The 21,347-nt window shown below is 44.0% G+C and overlaps 1 protein-coding gene and 1 long non-coding RNA gene across 6 annotated transcripts in view; both read left to right on the top strand.

Moving 5' to 3' along the window:
* Positions 1–21,347, top strand: part of LOC311614275 — a 198,951-nt gene that overhangs the window by 153,684 nt on the left and 23,920 nt on the right. The window lies entirely within an intron of this gene.
* CEP170 (centrosomal protein 170) overlaps positions 1–21,347 on the top strand; it is an 89,803-nt gene that overhangs the window by 46,124 nt on the left and 22,332 nt on the right. For 3 of the 5 annotated variants that reach the window (XM_084868842.1, XM_084868841.1, XM_084868840.1), the window contains exons 10-12: positions 10,899–11,048; positions 12,831–12,957; positions 16,557–18,386. In XM_084868842.1, the coding sequence (XP_084724968.1) occupies positions 10,899–11,048; positions 12,831–12,957; positions 16,557–18,386 (2,107 nt within the window). Of the gene's footprint in view, positions 1–38; positions 333–10,898; positions 11,049–12,830; positions 12,958–16,556; positions 18,387–21,347 lie in introns of all 5 variants that reach the window. The other 2 variants (XM_084868839.1, XM_084868838.1) reach the window with 1 other exon arrangement.

The raw sequence follows: 21,347 nt of genomic DNA, 5'->3' as shown, positions 1-21,347 counted from the left end.
CAGCAGCAGACGCCAAAGTGGTTTCTTTGTCTTTACAGACTAGCTCTGCGCACCGCAGAGGGGGGCATGGTGTTCCACATGGGAAATTGGTAAAGCAGAACTCAGAGGAGCCCGCCGTGCCAGTCCCCTTCCTACCAGCTGCCTTGTTAAGAAGTTCAGGGAGTCTCGGGCACAGACCGAGCCAGGAGATGGATAAAATGTTAAAAAACCAAGCGCCCCCTGCTGCTTCTGAAAAGGATAATGATGATGACCAAAGTGACAAGGGTACTTATACCATTGAGTTAGAGAATCCCAACAGTGAGGAGGTGGAAGCAAGAAAAATGATTGACAAGGTAAATAACTGAAATGTGGGGATGATGCTAGTGTTCGGGGGTGGATTTGCCTGGCGGAAATTACTGGAGAGTCAGCATGAGACGGTCTCATGCAGGCCATGGTATGAACCATAGGATTTGTTAGGGAAACTGGAAGACTAGCAGTAAGACCACATGCTTTCTGATTTTATTCTGCCTATGTTCTGAATTTGCCTGAGTTTCATAGGTAAAGTCCTTACATTTAAACTGTCGGGACCTGTTACAATTGATTACATTTAAGATAGGGATTTTATTTTATTTTATTTTATTTTATTTTTTAATATATTTTATTGAATTTTTTAAAGAGAGGAAGGGAGAGGGATAGAGAGTTAAAACATCGATGAGAGAGAATCATCGATCAGCACACCTACTGAGGGTGTGCCCGCAACCAAGGTACATGCCCTTGCCCGGAATCGAACCCGGGACCTTTCAGTCCGCAGGCCAACGCTCTATCCACTGAGCCAAACTGGTTTCGGCAAGATAGTGTTTTTAAATAGTATACTTTGGCCATTCTCATTTTGCATACATTTAAAAACTAAAAAAAAAAAGCTATTAAAAAAGAAACACAAAAAAAACCCATATTGCTATGACTCTGTTGATGCAAACATAATTGTTAACTGATAATAGTTAATCACAGGTTTCTTGCCTACTATTTCATGTTGGAAGCAGATGAAAATACATGTTTTAATCACTTTTGTTCTTTTTCTTAATTTCTTAATGTCTTTTCATTTCTGTCTTTGGTGATAGAGAAAAAGTGTGAAAACGAAATCCGTTTGTTTGTGGCACTTTGAGCTGAGCGACGGTCTGCCCAGCCATGGTGATTATTTACTTCTCAGATCTGTTTTCACGTCCTTGGTTAATGTGCCCAGTGATTGTTGTATGGCTTAAAAAGTAGTTTTCCTCAATTTTGCTCTTGGTGTGTAAAGTTGACTTTGTAATCGGCTGTTTATTTTACTCCCTGGCAGAGAGCAGCCTAAGTTTGGCCAGTGCTTGGTCTCTCCTTAAATTTCTGTTACTCAGAGTGTGAACTGCATTCGCATCATTTGAAAGCTTCTTAGAAATACAGCCTCTCAGGCCCATTCCGCACCCACTGACCCGGATCTGCTTTGAGAGCAAGATCTCCAGGTGTTCGTATGCTCGTTAACCTGAGATGCACTAGTTCCGTGGTCGGCAAACTGCGGCTCTCAACCCACATGCGGCTCTTTGGCCCATTGAGTGTGGCTCTTCCACAAAATACCACGGCCTGGGCGAGTCTGTTTTGAAGAAGTGGCGTTAGAAGTTGTTTAAGTTTAAAAAATTTGGCTCTCCAAAGAAATTTCAATCGTTGTACTGATGACATTTGGCTCTTTTGACTAATGAGTTTGCCAACCAGTGCACTAGTTTAAATGATGAGTTTACAGGGTGGTCCTTCAGTGGTCCCAGAAAGATCCAGAGCATTTATGTTTATTTTTATTATTTTTTAAAAATATATTTTTATTGATTTCAGAGAAGAAGGCGGAGAGAGAAAAAAAAATATCCATGTTGAGAGAGAAGCATTGATTGGCTGCCTCCTGCATGCCCCCTTCCTGGGGATCGAGCCTGCAACCCACACATGAGCCCTGACTGGAAATCAGACTGTGACCTCTTGGTCATAGGTAGACGCTCAATCACTGAGCCACACCGGCCGGGCCACTTATGTCTACTTTCAATTTTACAGTTTTTACAGTTTTTATTTCCATGTTGGCGTGGGTTCTCTAGGTGCCCTGGAGCAGGTATGTAATTTCTAAGCTTGCATTTATTAAGGAGCACATGCTCCATGTCTTTTACTATTGAGATGGAGACCCAACAGTCCAGGAGATGGATGTGATGTAAGAGCTGTTGTTGTTGATAATAGAGGTGTGACACTTAAGAACCAGATGAGCCAGTTTTATTAGATTAAAAGAAGCCTAAGGACGCAGTCTGAGCATAGAAAATGACTCCTTGGGATTTGGGATTGTTTTTATCATTGGGAACTGATAATGACGTTTCTTTCCTATTATTTTAAAGTTCATCATTTCCCCCTATGAGGACAAGTACATTGATATTTAAAATATTGTCTGATAGAAAATAAAAGAATAGGTTTTTAAAAAAAGAGTAAGGTAAGAAGTTTTAAAATTCAGGTTTTTTGGCGAGGATGTGGATAAAAAGGAACCCTCGTGCACTGCTGGTGGGAATGCAGACTGGTGCAGCTACTGTGGAGAACAGTATGGAGTCTCCTCAAAAAGTTAAAAATGGAACTCCCTTTTGACCCAGTGATCCCATTTCTAGGACTATATTCCAAGAAACTGGAAACACCAATCAGAAAGGACATATGCACCCTTATGTTCATAGCAGCACAATTCACCATAGCTGAGATTTGGTAGCAGCCTAGATGCCCGTCAGCAGATGAGTGGATTAGAAAACTGTGGTACATCCACACAATGGAATACTACCCTGCTATAAAAAAGAAGGAACTTTTACCATTTGCAACAGCATCGATGGAGATGAAGAGCATTATGTTAAGTGAAATAAGCCAGTCAGAGAACAATAAATACCGCATGATCTCACTCATATGTCAGATATAATGATCAGCATAAACTGATGAACAAAAATTGATCCAGAGACAAGGTGACACTGAGCAGACCTTCCAACCTCAGGGAGAAGGCAGGGATGGGGGAGGGTTAGAGGTCAACCAAAGGACTTGTATGCATGCATATTAGCATGACCAATGGACACAGACACTGGGGGGAGTGGGGGCTTACCCTTGAGGGTAGGAGTGGCCGGGTGAGGGAGGGGGGAAGGAGACCTGTAACACTTTAAACAACAATAAAAATATCAGATTATTGTGCCCTGACCTCCAACAACCTTTTGGTGCACGGGAAGATACCCAGCCAACTGAGCCACACCAGCCAGGATAAGCCTTGGTTTCAATGACAAATTATATGGCCACACTGTAGACAGAGAAAGAAAAGCAAGATTTTATTTTCTTTATTTATTTTTTAATCCTCACTTGAGGATATCTTTCCATTGATTTTTAGAGAGTGTGGAAGAGAGAGGGAAAGACAGAGAAACATTGATGCGAGAGAAACATGCCAATTGGTTGCCCCTGCATGCGCCCTGAGCAGGGTCCCAGCTGGGAGGAGCCTGCAACCAAGGTACATGACCTTGACCAGAATCGAACCCGGAACCCTTCAGTCTGCAGGCCAATGCTCTATCCACTGAAGCAATTTGGCTAGGGCAAGAAAAGCAAGATTTTAAAGCAGGATATCCCTTCATTTAAGGGAGTCGTGGCACTGTGTGTCTGAGTAGGTAATTCACAGTCATTCTTAGTTTGCTTGAAGCAGAAAACAGAGCTGAGGCGGTAAGGGTGGGGGTGAGGAAGAGTCCCTGCACTAGCTCGTGAGGACCAAAGGAAAGGCTGAGATGCTGGCAGCCCTGGTTACAGCCAGCAGGCAAATCCAGGCCCACTAGTCAGGCTCTGGCAACAAAAAAGCAGAGATTCGGGCATCAAGTGTCTGAGGAGGAAGAAGTAACGGATGCGTGTGGAGCAAACAAAAACCAAGAAGAGCCAGAATCAAGCTCAAGAACGCTGGAGGAGTAACTAGAGCAGGGGTCTTCAAACTACGGCCCGCGGGCCACATGCGGCCCGCAGAGGAGTCTGATCCGGCCCGCCAGGTTTTTTGGGCAGTGAGTGCAGCCGAGGTGTTACAGTAGGAATTAGTAGTTCATATAGTCCGGCCCTCCAGCTCTCTGAGGGACCGTGATCTGGCCCCCACTTTAAAAAGTTTGAAGACCCCTGAACTAGAGGCATCAAATGGCTGAAGAAGCTCTGCCGTCCATTTCTCTCCCTTTGAAGGGGGGTCTATGGGATGGACGTTGGGCCTTGGGCTCTGTCCCCCTGAGTTTGTTTGGTCCTGAAGACTTCTATTTAGTCTCCTTCCTTTTTCTCTCCATCGTGTGAGGGCTGCTTTAGTAGCCATCTTTATTCAAAACCATCTGTGCGCCAGGCTTTGTGTTAGAAGAGATTTTCAATTTTCTAAGAAGTTGTATGCAGAGGGATAGAACTACACAAGTAAAAACATGAGTAAAGAGAGTCCGATGATTGCGGTGATGGACATAATCTGTTGGAGGAAGGGTACCAATAGCTCCAAGAAGGACTCTCAGGTTAAACATGTCTTTGATAACTCTGTTTATTCACTTCCTCATTCCCTCATCACACACACACACACACACACACACACACACCATTACAAACTCCATGACTGCTGGTGCCAGGCATTTTATCCGTTCTCCATAAAACTTGAATTGAAATGCCAACTGATCTCATGTTGAAGCAGGTAGAATTAATCCCATCGCACACATGTCTGAGCAGGGTTTCCATATGTGGAGACGTGTCCAGAAGCACGGAGGCTGGGGGACGAGTTCAGAGGACCGTATTCCCTTTAGAGAGTGGAGCTTGGACTAGATCTTGACGGCTCGTGTGTTTTCCAGTGAGGACTCCAGGCTTTTCATGCTGAAGGCAGAGGGGAGGCATTGAAAACTGCTAAGTAGGGCAGTGATGATATAATCACCTCAGGGGTGTGAAGAATGGATTAAAAATTGGAAAGGCCCAAAGCAGAGAAGCAATTAAAAAGCTGCTGACATGGCCAACATTTAGTTGAATATAAATGTCTCAGTTGTAGGTAAGAGGTCTGGGCTGATTTGGGAATTACTAGAGAGTAGCTGAATGCAAAATAATAGATGCATTTACCTAGAAAGAATGTAAAACATGAAATTCTTGGCTACACCAACACTAGTCAAAGGAATAAATGTGAACAAAGGAGCCCAAAAAAGACCAAACAGAAGAATAAAAGAAATAGCATCTTGGGACCAGAAACAATTTTTAAAAAAGTGAATAACAGTGTCGCATAATACACCGGTGTTAGGAATGATAAGCACTGAATGTCTTTTCAATTTTCCCACAATGCATTGTATTCCTGGGTGTAAAGAAGAACCTGGATTAGCATCTTACCTTGGAAGAAGTGGCCTACAGTTTAAGAAAGGATCTTTAAAGAGATGACCAAGCCCGGCCAGCGTGGCTCAGTGGTTGAGCATCAACCAATGAACCAGGAGGTCATGGTTTGATTCCTGGTCAGGGCACATGCCTGAGTTGCAGGCTCAATCCCCAGTGTGGGGCGTGCAAGAGGCAGTGGATCAATGGTTCTCTTCATTGATGTTTCTATCTCTCCCTCTTCCTTCCTCTCTGAATTCAATAAAAATATATTTTAAAAAAATAGAGAGGACCACGCTGAAATGCCACATGTTTGTTTTTCTGTGCTGGTTGTAGTTAAATGGTAGTGAGTGAGCTATTCCCCAGCGCCAGGTTATGGGACTACGGCATTTTGGTTGCTATTTCTGTGCTGTGTGTTTATCAGTAGATAATCCTGTTTTATGCACTGTCCCCAAATACTCCCTCTTGTAGTATTAACGCAAATGCCTATGCTCTATAAAGATCTCTTGAGTTTTACATCTAAGCTTACGTGGATTTGCGCTAAGAGCAAGTGCTGTTGACTGCTGGATGAAAGGTAATTACAGCATCTTCCCCAGTAGGAGTGATCTCCCCACCTCCCTGTGACAGCTAGAGAACCGTCGTAGCATCAGTAGTACCAGCTTCTTTCCCCTCCCCACCTCTCCCTCCAAACAGAGGCTGCTGGGAGACTGGTCAGAGCTGCTTCCTAGGCTTCTGCGCTAAGTGAGAAAAACAGAGAGAGCACAGAAAGCTAAATATCAAATAAGCAAGGAAAAAAGTGGTCATTAGGCTCTGTCTTTAGGGAGAGGGGGTATTTCTGTTTTCTATAAGTTTCATACCATAGAGCAGTTCTTGCAGACACTTCCCTGTGCTGAGATTTGACTCCTGTCCATCGCGGCAGCATCCACTCCTCTGACTAGTGCATTCCCACCCCGCGTGGGCCTTGTCGCTCGGTGCTGGTTCTGAGGCAGCAGCTGGTAGAGAAGAAGGAATCCAGTACCAGGAGGACTAACTAGAGCAGACACAGAATAAAGGCACATGGACAGCAGCGAGTCAGGCAGCCCGAGGAAGTCAGTGCTGGGACCCAGGTCCAGGTGGGAGGGGTGTGGGATGCGGATGTTCCAAGCCCTGAAGCTGACAGCAGATGTGAGGCCAGATCTGAGCCGGGGCCCGGGGACCACGGATAACGGTCAGCTGGGTGGACAGCGGCCCCTCCTGGTCCATTCAGACAAAATGCGCTGTGGGCGGGGCTGACGGCGCAGGAGGTGAGACAGGAGCCTGGACAGTGAGAGAGGACCCTGGAAGCAGGCAGCTCTTCAAGTTGAGCTTCATCTTTGTCTTCCTTCCTTTCCGTCCAGAAATAGTCTGAGTTAATGGGCCAGGGCAAACAGTGCTTGTGAAAAGCTAAATTCTGGCAGCTTGGTTTTTCTTTCTTTTATTCTCATCTTTTTCCTTGGCCCCTATGCACTAAGTGATTTTTCAGATATTTTTATCTGGGCACCCAGCCGGTGTGGGTCAGTGATTGAGCATCAACCTATGTACCTGGTGGTCACAGTTCGATTCTTAGTCAGGGCACATGGTCCGGGGTGCAGGCTTGATCCCCAGTGTGGGGTGTGCAGGAGGCAGCCGATCAATGATCCTCTCTCATCGTGGATGTTTCTATCCCTCTCTTCCCCTCCCTGCCTCTCTGAAATCACTAGCTGGTTTATTTTCTCCTTTCTAGAAAGATCTTATTTGTCTTGATCACTTCTGTATTTCTTGTACTAGAACAATGCCTGGCGTGTAGTAGACACTCAGCATCTTTTTATTTTTATCTGATTTTTTTTTTTTACATTCCATATGAATGAGAAGAAAACTTTGCTATGCTTTTTTGTTTTTATTAATATGCATATGTGGTTAGCTTTATCTTAGCTAATTTATTTTGACGAACTTATGGATCGATCCGATCTCACCAGACCTCCACGAACAGGTTATCCTGTATTCTAAAACTACTTTGTATCTTGATCCTAAAGGAACTGGTTAAAATGTCTGGTTGAAATCCTGTGTACACTCAGCTTCTCATAGTATGAAAGGTACAAAAGAGTGTAGGTTGTGTCAGAATATGCAAGTTTTAGGAGAAGCGCCTGGATTGGTAGGAAACTAACAATGCGGTTGAGTTTCTAGTAACTCCTCACCGATGACTCAGCACGAAGGATCTTCTTGGCAAGAAGAGGGGAGAGATGAGCTGCCAGATTTTAGGGATGAAAGGAAGGAATGTGTGACAAGGAAATGAGCCATGAAAAGGAGGGAGTCTGGACATGTTAACTATAGGATCATCAGCCGTGAGCATCATCTGAAGATAGGAAGAAGGGTCTAACAGAAAAAGAATGCTGAGCAGTGATGGGAAAGGAAGAGATTGGGGCTGTAACCCCCAGGGAATGGGGGAATCAAAGACACGGGATGGATTCGGAGAGGGCAAACATTTGGAGACCATGTTTTTCATTCAATAGAAGTAAAAGGAAGAATAAAGCCAGATGGTGCCTTTTTTTAAAAAAAATTGAGGGAAAATTCGCATAACATTCACCATTTTAGCCACTTGAGTGTACAGTTCAGTGGCTTTTAGTACATTCACAAGGTTGTGCAATCCTCAGCAGTGTCTAATTTCAGGGCATTTTAATCGCCGCCAGAATAAATCTCACTCCCATTAGGCAATCACTTCCCGACCTTCCCTCTCTCTGCCCCTGGCAACCCCTAGTCTGCTTTCTGGGTGAAGAGTTGGCTTATTCTGGACATAGAAATAGAACCGTGCAACATGGGCCCTTTGTGACTGGCTATTCCACTCAGCATCATATGTTCAAGGTTCATCCATGACAGCGTGTGTCAGCTCTTCATTCCTTTTTGTGACGAAATAATGTGTCATTGTGTGCATTTATTTACTCACTCATTTGTTGATGGACATTTGGATTGTATTGCCTTCTGACTATTGTGAGTAGCATTCTGCTCTGAGCACTTGCTACCATGATAAGTTATAAAACATCTCTCCTGCCTCCATTCTGAGCTCCCTTTTTTTCTAACAATTTTGTCTACATTTTAAATTTAAAAATTGACTACACATAGGTAATACAAATTCTATGTTAAGTATTCAGAGCCATTTATTCCACTGAATTCTGAATTTTTAAAAAAAATATATTTTATTGATTTTGTACAGAGAGGAAGAGAGAGAGATAGAGAGTTAGAAACATCGATGAGAGAGAGTCATCGATCAGCTGCCTCTTGCACACCCCCTACTGGGGATATGCCTGCAACCAACGTACATGCCCTTGACCGGAATCGAACCCGGGTCCCTTCAGTCCCCAAGCCGACGCTCTATCCATTGAGCCAAACCGGTCTCGGCTAATTCTGAATTTTTAAAATGCAGTTAGAAGTGTAATGCCCTTAAAGTATGTAGACAGTGTTAGCTTTTGAGGTCTTCTTTGCTTTCTCAGGCAAGTTGTCACAAATGGATGTTTTTATACCTTCACACAGAAATGATGATACGAATTTCCAGCTGGCTATGCATTGCTATCATTAATTTCTCAAAGTGCTTGCAATAATATGAGGATGGGCTTTTAAGGCTGCTTCCCCCAGGCAGTGGTACTTTCCACTTGTCTGGAAAATAAATAAAAGTTACTTCTCTGACAGATATGTGTACAGCATCTCAGTGCATTAAAGGGAATCTGTAGAATGTCATCTGATAACTCTCTATGCAACTCCACTCCTGTCCTAAAAGCATTACTACTTTGTGTTTATGTCTTTGTATCCGAAGTGATTTGGAGAGATTGATTATATTTTATTAGAAACTGCTGGTGCTTAGATGTTTGAGAAGTCAAGTTTTGGAAATCCATCTTGTGTATGATTAGAATTAAAATCAGCAAATCAGAAAATTGAGGTAACTTGTAAGTTAACATGCCAATGAAGTCCAACATGCAGGTAATCATCGCACATGGCTATGTTTATCTTCCACTTTCCATCTTGAGTTGGATTTTTTTCTAGTTGTAATGATAAAAATATGGAGATAGACCAGTAAATTGGGAGTTCAGTGACTTGAGTTAGAAAATTTTAAGGCAGCCCAGATAACTTGAGTAGCTCTGATTTGCCTTCTGCTCAAGTGGGGTCAGAGGCAGAGCACATAGAAAAATATACTTAGTGTTCTTTCCTGCTTGTTGTTAAACAAATTCCAATGTTTAGCGAGATGAAGCAGGTTTGTCCCTTCTGTATATGTGCTTCCATGTGTTATTAAAGTTCCTATTTGATCTAAATGTGATAACATACAATTTGTTCTTTTTGTATTCTATTGAATCTATTGGGATGACGGTTAATAACATTATATAGGTTTCAGGTGTACAATCTATAATGCATCATCTGAATGCTGTATTGTGTGTTCACCGACCTAGGTTACCAACCGCTATTAAAGCAAAAATAATTTGAATACTGAGCAGTTCTTGAAACTAAAGTTACATTTGAATTAAATACTAGGTAACAAGGCCATCTAGTGGTAAAATTCCCAATTTTAGTCATTTTGAAAATCTGCCATCTGCCTTAGTCAATGTGAACTTGAGAACTTATCAGAGAGATTTTTTGTCTGATCATCACACAGTTTTTTAGAAATTACCTTATAGGCATTTTCCCCTTTTAAAGCAGAATTGCTTCTCCTTCGTTATATTCTGAAGCGCCTTTCTACAAAGTGTTAATTCACAAGGATATTTTTCTTGATTGTGCAATCAGGGCCACCACGCATTTCTGCAGACAATAAGCATTGAGAGCACAGTAGAGCCTATGGAATATTCCAGTTGATGTAGTTAACGTTTCTTCAGTCTCTTTGGCAAAACCAGAGCCTATTATGAGCCAGGAAATGAATAAGACCCAGGTCCTGCCTTTAAAAGCACATGATTGTTGGTCTCTGTATTTAGAATATTTCAAAAGTGTCCACCAGAGACAACTTGCTTATTCAAAATCTGTAATCTGTGTGATAAACTGCATTTCAGGCAAAGGCCTGTGAGTGATTTTAGGTGCATGTAGTTTGATAATCATGCTACACCCTGTACAGAGATCATACGATAAAGTCCGTTATTTGGGAACTTAGTTATGTGCATACATTCAACTCATGTATGTAAATGTTCAACATTTGTGAGGGAAGGAACACATAAAATCCATCATGCATTTATAGTTTCCCAACATACTTCTCAACAATAATAGAACAGACACAAACTGGAGCAAGAGGAAATGATATGTTTTTTAACTTTGCATTAGTACAGTGTTCATAACATCTTTTATGATGTGTAACACTCTGAATATTTCTTATTAGCAAGCAGTACATTTGCTAAACATTCAGAAAATCACGTATGTGAGCTGCCACTGCCCAGTTACTGCCCAGCTTTCTCTCCACATGGATGTTACCTTGTCATTAAACAAGTTTGCTTGCATGATTGAAATTAATGTAGAATATTTTTATTTGCCCCTGAAGTTACCGAAAACATTCACATATTAACCTGACTTTTCATTTATAAAACGTTCTTCTCCCCCAGGTGTTTGGAGTGGATGACAGTCAGGATTATAACAGGCCTGTGATCAATGAGAAGCAGAAAGACCTGATCAAAGACTGGGCCCTCAGCTCTGCCGCAGTGCTGATGGAGGACCGGAAGCCGCTGGGCACGCCTGGGTTTCACCGCGCGGAGGTACCATCTCGCCCTCGGCTTCACTTCTTACACGCACAGATGTGAATCTCCATCATTTAAAATGTTTTTTTTGTTTGTTTTTAAATATAATTGTAGTGATTTCAGAGAGGGAGAAAGAGGTAGAAATATCAATGATGAGAGGGAATCATTGATCGGCTGCTTCCTGCACGCCCCACACTAGGCATCGAGCCCACAACCCGGGCATGTGCCCTGACCAGGAATCCAGCTGCTGGCTCCGGGATCACAGTGAAGGAGTTTCCTAAACAGGCCACTGGAACCTGTTCACGGACTGTCCTACAGCAGTGTGTGCCCCTGGGTGCACTGTATTCTGGGTATCCCAGCAGGCTGTGAATGGCTGAGGTGCTTCTTTCAGGACCAGAATGGTGGGTGGTTACCACAAACTCTTGAAAGGGAATTCAGAGGCTCAGCAAGAATTCCTTCAGCTCCATATGTGATTATGTATACTTTCTATTTCAATGTATAGGGCTTATAAATGTATAGAGTTTGAAATCATATATAGAGAGTTTATATGAGATATTTACTTCAGCAGTTTCTAGCCTGTCCTTCATACAGTGAATCTGGCACTTTTAATAAAATGTCATTTTGAATAATTTAAAATACATTTTCAGTCACAGCTTCCTATTCCTTAGTTGTCATTCCAGTTTCAATATGAAGCCTTGGCTTAGACTTTAAGAGAGGAAACCATCTTTTCCCACACTCCCTAGCGTTTCCATATTAAATGCCTCGATGGTGCTGGTGTGAAGAATTGCCATTCTCTGTCCATAAGTCTCTGGAACCACATCATGAATTAAATTCCATCTCACACTTGACCACGAGGGTTCAAAGAGCACTGCTTTAAGAGTAGATCTAAACATGGACAGGTTTAGGTTCAGATCAATTATAGGAAAATTCTTCAAGGTCAAGTAATTTCTATCCTTAAAGTGTTCTAGAAAGAAGTGTCAAGGTTTGGGTTTGGTTTGAAATCCCCGAAGACAAGACCTGGAGGATTTAATACTCTTTGAGGCTCTGGAAGCAGTCTGATTCCTAGAAACATGAAGAAGGCTAGAGAACAGCTTAGGAATAGACCTTTAGACTCCTGCTCCAAAGACTGGAATAGAGCTAACTCGCCTGTTAGAGTCACAGAGCTCTGATCATACACCTAGCAGCATAAACATTAAGCTCCAGAGTTTATATTAGCACCATTGTGAGTCTTTCAAATGTTGAACTATACTACATGCACAGCAATAATAAAATGTTGTCATTAAAAGGGGTACCCAGAGAAGCTGCATTTTATAGTAGACTAGAGGCCCAGTGCATGAAGTTTGTGCACTGGGCGGGGGGGGGGGGGGGGGGCGGATCCTTCCACCAGGCCTGCACCCTCTTGCAGCCCGGGAGCCCTCAGGGATGTCTGACAAGGCAGTAGGACATCCTTAGCGCTGCCGAGCAGATGGGAGAGGCTCCTGCCACCACGGCTGCACTTGCCAGCTGTGAGCCTGTCTTCTGGTTGAGTGGTGCTCCCCTTGGGGGAGCACACTGACTACCAGGGGGCAGCTCCTGCGTTGAGCATCTGCCCCCTTGTGGTCACTGCACGTCATAGCAACCACTGTTCAGTTGATTTGCATATTAGCCTTTTATTATATATGATGAGGAAATTTAATCAAAGATAATATAGGAATCTGAGGTTTAAGTATTGACAGGTTAATGTGACTAACTGGAATTCTCTTCCATGAGAATCAGGTTTGGCCAGACTGCATTGTCATGTTCCCTTGTTTTCTCCCTTAGGAAGGCACCACTACATCTGGAAGCAAGCGCTGGGTTTCACAGTGGGCCAGTCTGGCTGCCAATCACACGAGGCATGACCCAGAAGAGAGGGTCATGGAATCGTCTGTCCCTGCTCCTTTAGAGAATGGTACTTTCTGTGTGTGTCTGTGTGAACAACACATCAGTTTTAAAAACAAGCTACCAGTAACTCTCTATAGTGAGCAGTAAATTAAACCCAAGTACACATATTCACATATGTTCATGCTTATGCTCCATATATCATTTTAATTTCACTAACGTGGAAAACGTTAACATCAACTCACACTGGTGATAGAGATAATTTGTAGATTAAGCACATAATACATACAACTGTATATAATGTATATGGAAATTTAAAAAGACTAACACAATTCCAAAGCATCCCATACAACAAATATTTAAATGCTACTTTCTGTCATCTACACTAATAAAAAAGTAAGATGCAAATTGAGCATACCTTCGCAACGCCCAGCAGCCAGCTGATCAGGGGTGAGTATGCAAATTAACCCAGCAAAGGTGGCAGGTTAATTTGTATATGCCGGCGCCAGACGGCCTGGGGTAGGGAGGGATGCTTGCTCTGGCCAGAATGAAGGCCCATTCTTGCATGAATCTTCATGCATTAGGCCTCTACTACATCAATAAAAAACAATTTACTTAATCTACTAACTGCATCTTTTGCAAATCTATGTAATGTGATTTTTATTACCTTTTAATTATATATCTGCAAAGTGAAATATAGGATTTAAAAAAGCACACAAAATTATATGCCTCTAATGATATTATTAGATTCAGTTCATTACATTCTTAATTTAAAAACCCTTAAGGAGAATTTGCATGTGGTTTTTATCTGTATTTTTTGTTATCCTTAGAAATGGAAATAGAAATGTATTTTGTCTCTGGCTTGTGGCACCCTCGCAGTCTGGTTTAGGAATTTTGTAAACATTAGTCAGCAATTGTTTGAAAGCTGTAGCCTTCACCAGTCAGGAATTGTAGTAGTTGTTAGTATGGCCAAAAGTGTTTGGAAAGACAGAGTGATTGACAGGTTGGTTCAGAGAAACTAGTCCATGATTGGGAAACAGAGACTAGACCGAGGAGCTAGGTACATTTACAATAAGAATCTATATATATAAAAAGCCAGCGACCGTAATTGTCATCATGACCATAATGGCTGGTCACTATGACACCCTTTGTGGCCAGCAAAATGGCGATCAGGGCATGGGGCCAGCTGGGCAACCTTGCAACCCCTCCCCACTTCTGGCCTGCCCCTAATCGGATTTTCCCATCCTGATCAAGAGCTGGCTTCCAACCATTACCACCCCCCAGCCACCTGCCCCTGATTATACTACCCACCCCAATAGGGGGCAGGGCTGGCTGGCCAACCTCCTGCACCCCTTCTTCAAGCTGGCCACACCGCCAGTGGCCCCCACCACCCTGATTGGCCTGCAGCCCCTCCCCAGCTCAGCCCCACCCAAGATGGGCCTTCCCACACTCCATCAGGATCAGGGCCAGCCGACCAACCACCCATGGCCCTCCCCCAAGCTGCTGGCCCCCAATCGGCATCTCCCACCCCATTCAGGGGTGGGTCTGGCTGGCCTACCACTCACAGTCCCTCCCCATAGCTGGCCCCACCCCCAATTGACCCTCCAACCCCAATCAGGGGCAGGGCCTGCTTGCCAAATGCCTGGGGCCCTTTCCCCCAGCTGACCCATCCCTCATCAGGCCCAATAAGGGCAAGCCAGCCAGCTTGCCAGCCTCCCAACCTCCTCCTCCCAACAACCCCAGCCCCAATCCACCCAGATTGGAGCCAGGCCGGTCGGATGCCACCCGTGCATGAATTAACTGTGGAAAGTAATGTTCTACCCTTGCTATAAGAAATAGTAGATGCCCTGGCCAGTTTGGCTCAATGGATAGAAGGGCCCCATGTTCCATTCTGGTCAAGGGCATGTACCACAATTTGTCTCTTGTCTCTACCACTCCCATCCACTCTCTCTACAATAGGAAAATATCCTCAGGTGAGGATTAACAACAACCAAAAGAAATAGTAGACCTTCATTATCTCATTCTTATTGTAAATTAATTTATTTAGATGAGTTCACAAATCCACTTAAATATAAAGTGTTCTTTTAAATATTTGTCCAGGGTGAGAAATGCTAGAAATATATAAAAAAGATAAAATAGCTATTACATTTTAGATGCTTCAAGTAACAAGGAGATAAGACATTAAATAATTTATGATTAATTGCCCAAAGTTAAATCAGTAAGTTTAATATTTTCTTGCATCATAATCATTGTATAGCCATGAAATTTAAATAGTAAACTTTTAGAATTGTAATGGGGAACAAAAGACCTATAAAAGCTATAGCTAGCATATTTTCCCCCCACTTCTAAGATTAGATGCTCCGTGTGTGAATTTATATTTCTCTGAAAGATGTATCCCTCATTTCGAAACACATTCTATTTATTCAGGAAAATCCCCCATAAGTATTTTCAAGTTCTCTTACATGGAAACATTAACATATGTATTTTCTCACTGGCTTCTGATTATTTGAAAAAGAGAAAGTGGTCATGTATTTCTCTATGAGGCCTTCATACACCAGACAACCATAATTTAAAACCCTTGCATTGGTAAAATTATGACAAGTCCTATCAGCTTTATTCATACTTAAAATTGAAAAAATTCTTTTAATCAGATTTGAATTTTATTTTTAGAAAATTTTGTTAAAGTCTGAGTTTTCTGTTTGACTTTGGAAATCCAATTTATTCTCTCGGGTAGATAAGATGCTTATTAAAAACTAGGTATATTATTCTTCTTTACCACGTCATGGGAAATATAGCAAGGAAGCAGGTTTATTAGGCATTCTTTGTGCAATTCTGTAATCTGCTAGTTAGAGTCTGTTGTCTTGAGCAGAACTTAGTGGATGGGATAAGCCACAGAAGCAAGAACAACCACAGTGAGCTTCCATAAATCACGTTAAAAGACAAGGAAGCAGCAGATGTACGTTTCAGATCAGACGACCTTCATTTTCTTTATTTTTTTTTTATATTTGCAAAAGGTCCTTATTTTATTTTTATTTTATTTATTAATTTCTTTATTGATTAAGGTATCACATATTTGTCCTCAACCCCATATTACAATCCCCCACTCCCAACCCCCACTCATGTCCCCACCCACCTATTGTCCTTGACCACTGGTTAGGCTCATATGTGTGCACATAAGTCCTTTGGTTGATCTCTCCCTTTTATCCTCACCCTCCCTTTGAGGTCCAACAGTCTGACCCATGACTCCTTATCTCTGGGTCTGTTCTTGTTTGTCCGTCTATGTTGTTCATCATTTCCTCTAGATGAGTGAGATCATGTCCTACTGGAAATATAAGAATCAAAAATGAGACAAGCAATAATCGTTATGCTGAAAGGCATATGAATCAGTTTGTAGTGGGCTTCTTTCTGGGCCACCAGTTCTTTTGAGACCCTCATTTTCATCTCGTCCAGTTTACTTTCCTGACTCTCTGGTCAGTCACCTGCCTGCTAGTGCACGTGGCCCTGGACTTGCCTTTTACACTACTCTGTCACAATGCTGGCTTATTTAGTCAAAGTTTTATTTTAGACTTCAGCCATTGCTTCACTTACACTTCACACCCTAGTGTAACATGGTGTTATTTGTATTTTCGCTGCTGGCCCTGATTTCTGCCTTGTGGTTCTTCTTCGTAGACGCGGACATCAGCGAGTCTGGCATTTCGGTGAGAAGCGGCGGCTCCTCGGCCTCCCTGGCTGGGCATGGAGAGAGGCGGCGGCGGACCCTCCCCCAGCTGCCCCATGAGGACAAGGCTCTGGAGGGCTCCCGAGCCAAGGCCCTGACACCCAGGTCGGAGATCGGGGAGAAGCAGGACACGGAGCTGCAGGAGAAAGAGGCCCCCGCGCAGGTATACCAGAAGGACAGACAGGATGCTGACAGGGCCCTGGGCAAGGGAACCCGGGCAGTCAATGGGGAGACCCTGAGACCTGGCGGCGATCCCAAAGCCCTCCTGCACTTGGCCATCTCCTCCCCTGGGAAGGACAAACATGAACCCGACAAGGAAGCCTCTTTGGTGAAGCAAACGTTAGCCAGAATCCAGCACCAGGAGCCGACGGAACAGGCCCACTGGGCGCCTGCTAAATTATCTTCCAAAAATTCGTCGGGTCCGGTAGAGAGAGGCAGGGAGGAGTCCCTCAAACAGGAGTCACAGCCTCCGGAGAAAACCCCAGGACATTGTGCCAGCAAAGGAGAGAGGGCGATGCCAAGTGAGGGCAAGCGGAGGAAGGCTGAGGAGCTTCTGAAGGGCCATCCCGCCAAGGCAGGGGACAAGAAGGAGTCCTCCAAGCCCTTGGTGCGACAGGGAAGCTTCACCATCGAGAAGCCGAGCCCCAACGTCCCCATCGAGCTGATCCCCCATATCAACAAGCAGCCGTCCTCCACACCCCCTCCCTTGGCCTTGGCCAACTCCGCCGGCAGACTGCGCGACAGGAGCGACTCCGTGGATGCTGACTCCAGCCTGGACACCACCCTCATCCTCAAAGACACAGAGGCCGTCATGGCTTTTCTAGAAGCGAAGCTTCGAGAAGACAATAAAACCGACGAAGGCCCGGACACCCCCAGTTACAACCGAGACAACTCCATCTCCCCGGAGTCCGACGTGGACACGGCCAGCACCATCAGCCTGGTGACCGGGGAGACGGAGAGGAAGTCATCCCAGAAGCGCAAGAGTTTCACCAGCCTCTACAAGGACAGGTGCTCCTCGGGCTCGCCGTCCAAGGAGGCCTCCAAGTCCTCTGGTGCCAGGGACAAGGTGGAGAAGAAAACCAAAAGCCGCTCCACGGAGGTAGGGCTGAGAGCCGACGGGCGGAAGTTTGTCCAGTCCAGCGGACGCATGAGACAACCATCGGTGGACCTCACGGACGACGACCAGACCTCCAGCGTACCTCACTCTGCCATCTCTGACATCCTGTCCTCCGACCAGGAGACTTACTCCTGTAAGCCCCTCGGGAGGACTCCACTGACCTCGGCTGAGGAGCATGCACATTCCAAGCTGGAGGGAAGCAAGGGCACCAAGGCCAAAACCTCCCCGGTGCCCCCTGGCTCGGCCAGTAAGTCCACCACCCTCCCCCGGCCCCGGCCCACCAGGACTTCCCTCCTGCGCCGAGCACGCCTTGGGGAAGCCTCGGACAGCGAGCTTGCCGATGCTGACAAGGCATCCGTGGCTTCTGAAGTGTCCACGACAAGTTCAACGTCAAAGCCGCCCTCGGGAAGGCGGACCATCTCGAGGATCGACCTGTTGGCTCAGCCCCGGAGAACCAGGCTGGGCTCCCTGTCCGCTCGCAGCGACTCGGAGGCGACCATCTCGAGGGGCAGCGCCTCTTCCAGGACCGCGGAGGCCATCATTCGGAGCGGCGCCAGGCTAGTTCCGTCGGATAAATTTTCTCCGCGAATTCGGGCCAACAGCATCTCTCGGCTGTCAGACTCCAAGGTCAAAAGTATGACCTCCACGCATGGCTCGCCTTCAGGTAAATTGGATCCAGATATTTTATAGTGCTAGCATATTTATGTTGTGTTGTGGGACTCCTGTTTTAGACAATTAAATCTCCACTGTTGCTTCCCAAGAATTCAACAGAAAGGTTACTCTAGAGACGGTTTTTTCCTATAAAAATTACTTTAGCTTAGTAAGTAGAAAATTCAGAAGTTACATACACTTCCAATCAATATCCTGCAGTAAAATAGAGATTTCAAAGTTAGACATATCCTGAACTGGTCTCGGAGATTTAATTGTCTAGTTGGTGAGAGATCTGGATTTGTCTGTCAAAATTAGATAGGAATTATCTGGTTTAGGTCAGAGGAATTAGCATTTTGCTTCTAAAAGTATGTGTTTAACTTTCCAATATCCTCACCTAATTCCAAGCCCTTATGAACCTGAAGAAAGGCATTCTGCCTTTTGTTACTCCTTTCAGAGCTGAATGAAATCATCAATATTTTACCCCTCTTTCCCCTCCTATTTATTTTGAAATATCATGTACCTTACTGATACCTTTAAATTAAGGTGACCAGACGTCCCGCTTTTGGCGGGACAGTCCCGATTTTTAACAATTTGTCCCGTGTCCCATGACATCTGGTCGCCTTATTTTAAATTGATGGTCAGGCAGGTGGAACTAACCCTTGATTTATTTCAGTGGAAGAAGAGGGATTCAATAAGAAGTCCCTAAGTCCTTGGTCAGTGTGGGCTATAGAAATACAACTTCTGAGCATCATCTCACAAAGCATTATCCTATTGAACCACACGACCAGCTGTCATTAACAGAATCTTTATAAAAACTGCACATCCCCCACCAGACTGTAGCTGATTCTGGCACGTTTGCCCGTGTCTGTGCTTCACATGGAGAGCTGAACCCGTGGAAATATCTACTCGTGGCCCCTTTGGCCCTGAGACAGACATCTATGTGTCCTGTGGACATGGTCTTATTACTTCATAATCAGCTCAGGTGTGGGTGTGGCTGAACAGGCCCGCCTGGGGGTCGGGGAGAGCCAGCTGTTAAAAATTTGAAGGTCCGTTATCCTCAGACAGCAAGCACCTCAGTGAGCGCTGAGTCCAGGGTGAGAATGACGGGGAGGTCGGTGGGCAGTCTTTTTATTTTTACATCTGCACAGTAGAGGCTGCAAGACCCAAAACTAAGCACTGTCGTGTGCTACTTGTTTTCATTTTTATTCCTCCTCTTCTCTCTTCACTGCTGCTTCCTCCACGCTATTCGCCTCCCCATCTCTGTCCTGGTGGGGGTGTGTGGTGATGGTGGTCGTACCCGTGGTAGGAATGAGTATAGGCTGAAGATAGCGTATACTCATGATTCCACAAAGAATACTTGCATTTCCCTCATTGCACCATTGTTTCTACACTTCAAGCTTTAGTTGGTAGTTCATAGATTGATTGCCAAGTATTTTTAAATGTTTTTTTTTATTGATTTTAGAGAGAAAGGGAGAGGGAGAGAGAAATATTGATGTGAGAAGAACATCCATCAGCTGCCTCCTGCATGCTCCCCCTACTGGGGATCAAGCCCACAACCTGGGCATGTGTCCTGACTGGGAATCAAGCTGGTGATCTCTTGGTGCATGGGTTGACGCTCAATCCACTGAGCCACACCAGCCAGGCTGATTACCAAGTATTTTAAACTAATTAGTACTATCTCTTCATTTATGTTTACTCAGCGTTATTCTGTTGTTCCCTATGGCTCTACCTCTTCAACTCATGCTTTATGCCCCATTCTGTGGGGTGTCCTCTGATAAAACTGTGTGTTTTGTTACCTCATCTCTTAATTCATAAATGTGTCGCTACTCCCCTGTCCTGACATGGGCTGTCACGTGGGCTGTGTGTTACCCAGTCCATGAGACACCTCTGCCTCTGTCCTCCTTGTAGCTCTTAACACGTGAGCGAGCAGGGACTGCTCCTCAGTGTCTAACTTAAGGGCTTATTTGAGATGCAGAGCAGACGTGATGACTTCAGCAAGTCAAAGAGACGCTGTAAGAGGTCAGATTACACTCTGGTCTTTCAGGATGAGTTTTGTTCCTGCTTCTTTGAACACAGAGCTCGACAAACATGCGGTTTTCTATGTCCTTAATGTACCTGAATTGTTCACTGATATTTTCTAGGGCAAACTGAGGTATGAGATTTTGGCCTTCTTCAGACGTAATAGCAGTGTATTAAATAATTAAAATCATGGGGATTAACAGCTAGCAGAGTTTTTCCGTTTAGGTAGCTAAGGCAAGAGATGAAATCACCTGCTCTGGTCACATAGCTGTAAAGGGACAGGGGGAGAATCCAGAGCAGGACTCCATTGGATTATTATCTGGGCACATACAAGGCTGGTACACAACATGAAGGCTTTGTAATTCTGATGTTTTCCCAAGTTCATGTTCCTCCTGATGCCACATTCCCAGTCAGGACCTGGGATTGTACATCCAGAATCTCTTAAGATGCACACTTATATTTTATCTAGAAAGACAGTGGCCAGAACATGGCAGTCAGTGGTAAAATATTCAAGTAGCTACGTGGGGTAGGTAGTTAAAAAACAGACAAATATACTTTAAATGTTGCTAATTGAATTGTCTTTGATATTATGATATTTGTACTTAAGATAATCATAATATCTTGAGTAGAAAAAGAAAAGAAAATTCTTAGCTTCTGAATTATGATTTAAAGGAATATGTGTTTAGTGTTGCTATGCACATTATAAACTTTAAAAATCTTTGAAATATCTGAACCTAGAGCCTGTAATAGAGCCCAAGTTGGCATATGTAAAAATAATTCCATAATAATTCAGATTTCATATTTTAGGCTATGCCTAAAAAAGTTTTTCAAATAAATATATATGATAAAAACAAAAGAATGGAAATCTCTGGTTTAGCAAAATTAAGAGTGAAGGTTTTTTTAAATAATTCTTTAATTCTGATGTAATATACTTCTAGTTTAACTAGTTTTTTCT

The sequence above is a fragment of the Pipistrellus hanaki genome (assembly GCF_964339955.1).
Source record: "Pipistrellus hanaki genome assembly, chromosome: 20".
NCBI classification, from domain to species: domain Eukaryota; kingdom Metazoa; phylum Chordata; class Mammalia; order Chiroptera; family Vespertilionidae; genus Pipistrellus; species Pipistrellus hanaki.
This window is presented reverse-complemented; position numbering and strand designations above follow the sequence as displayed.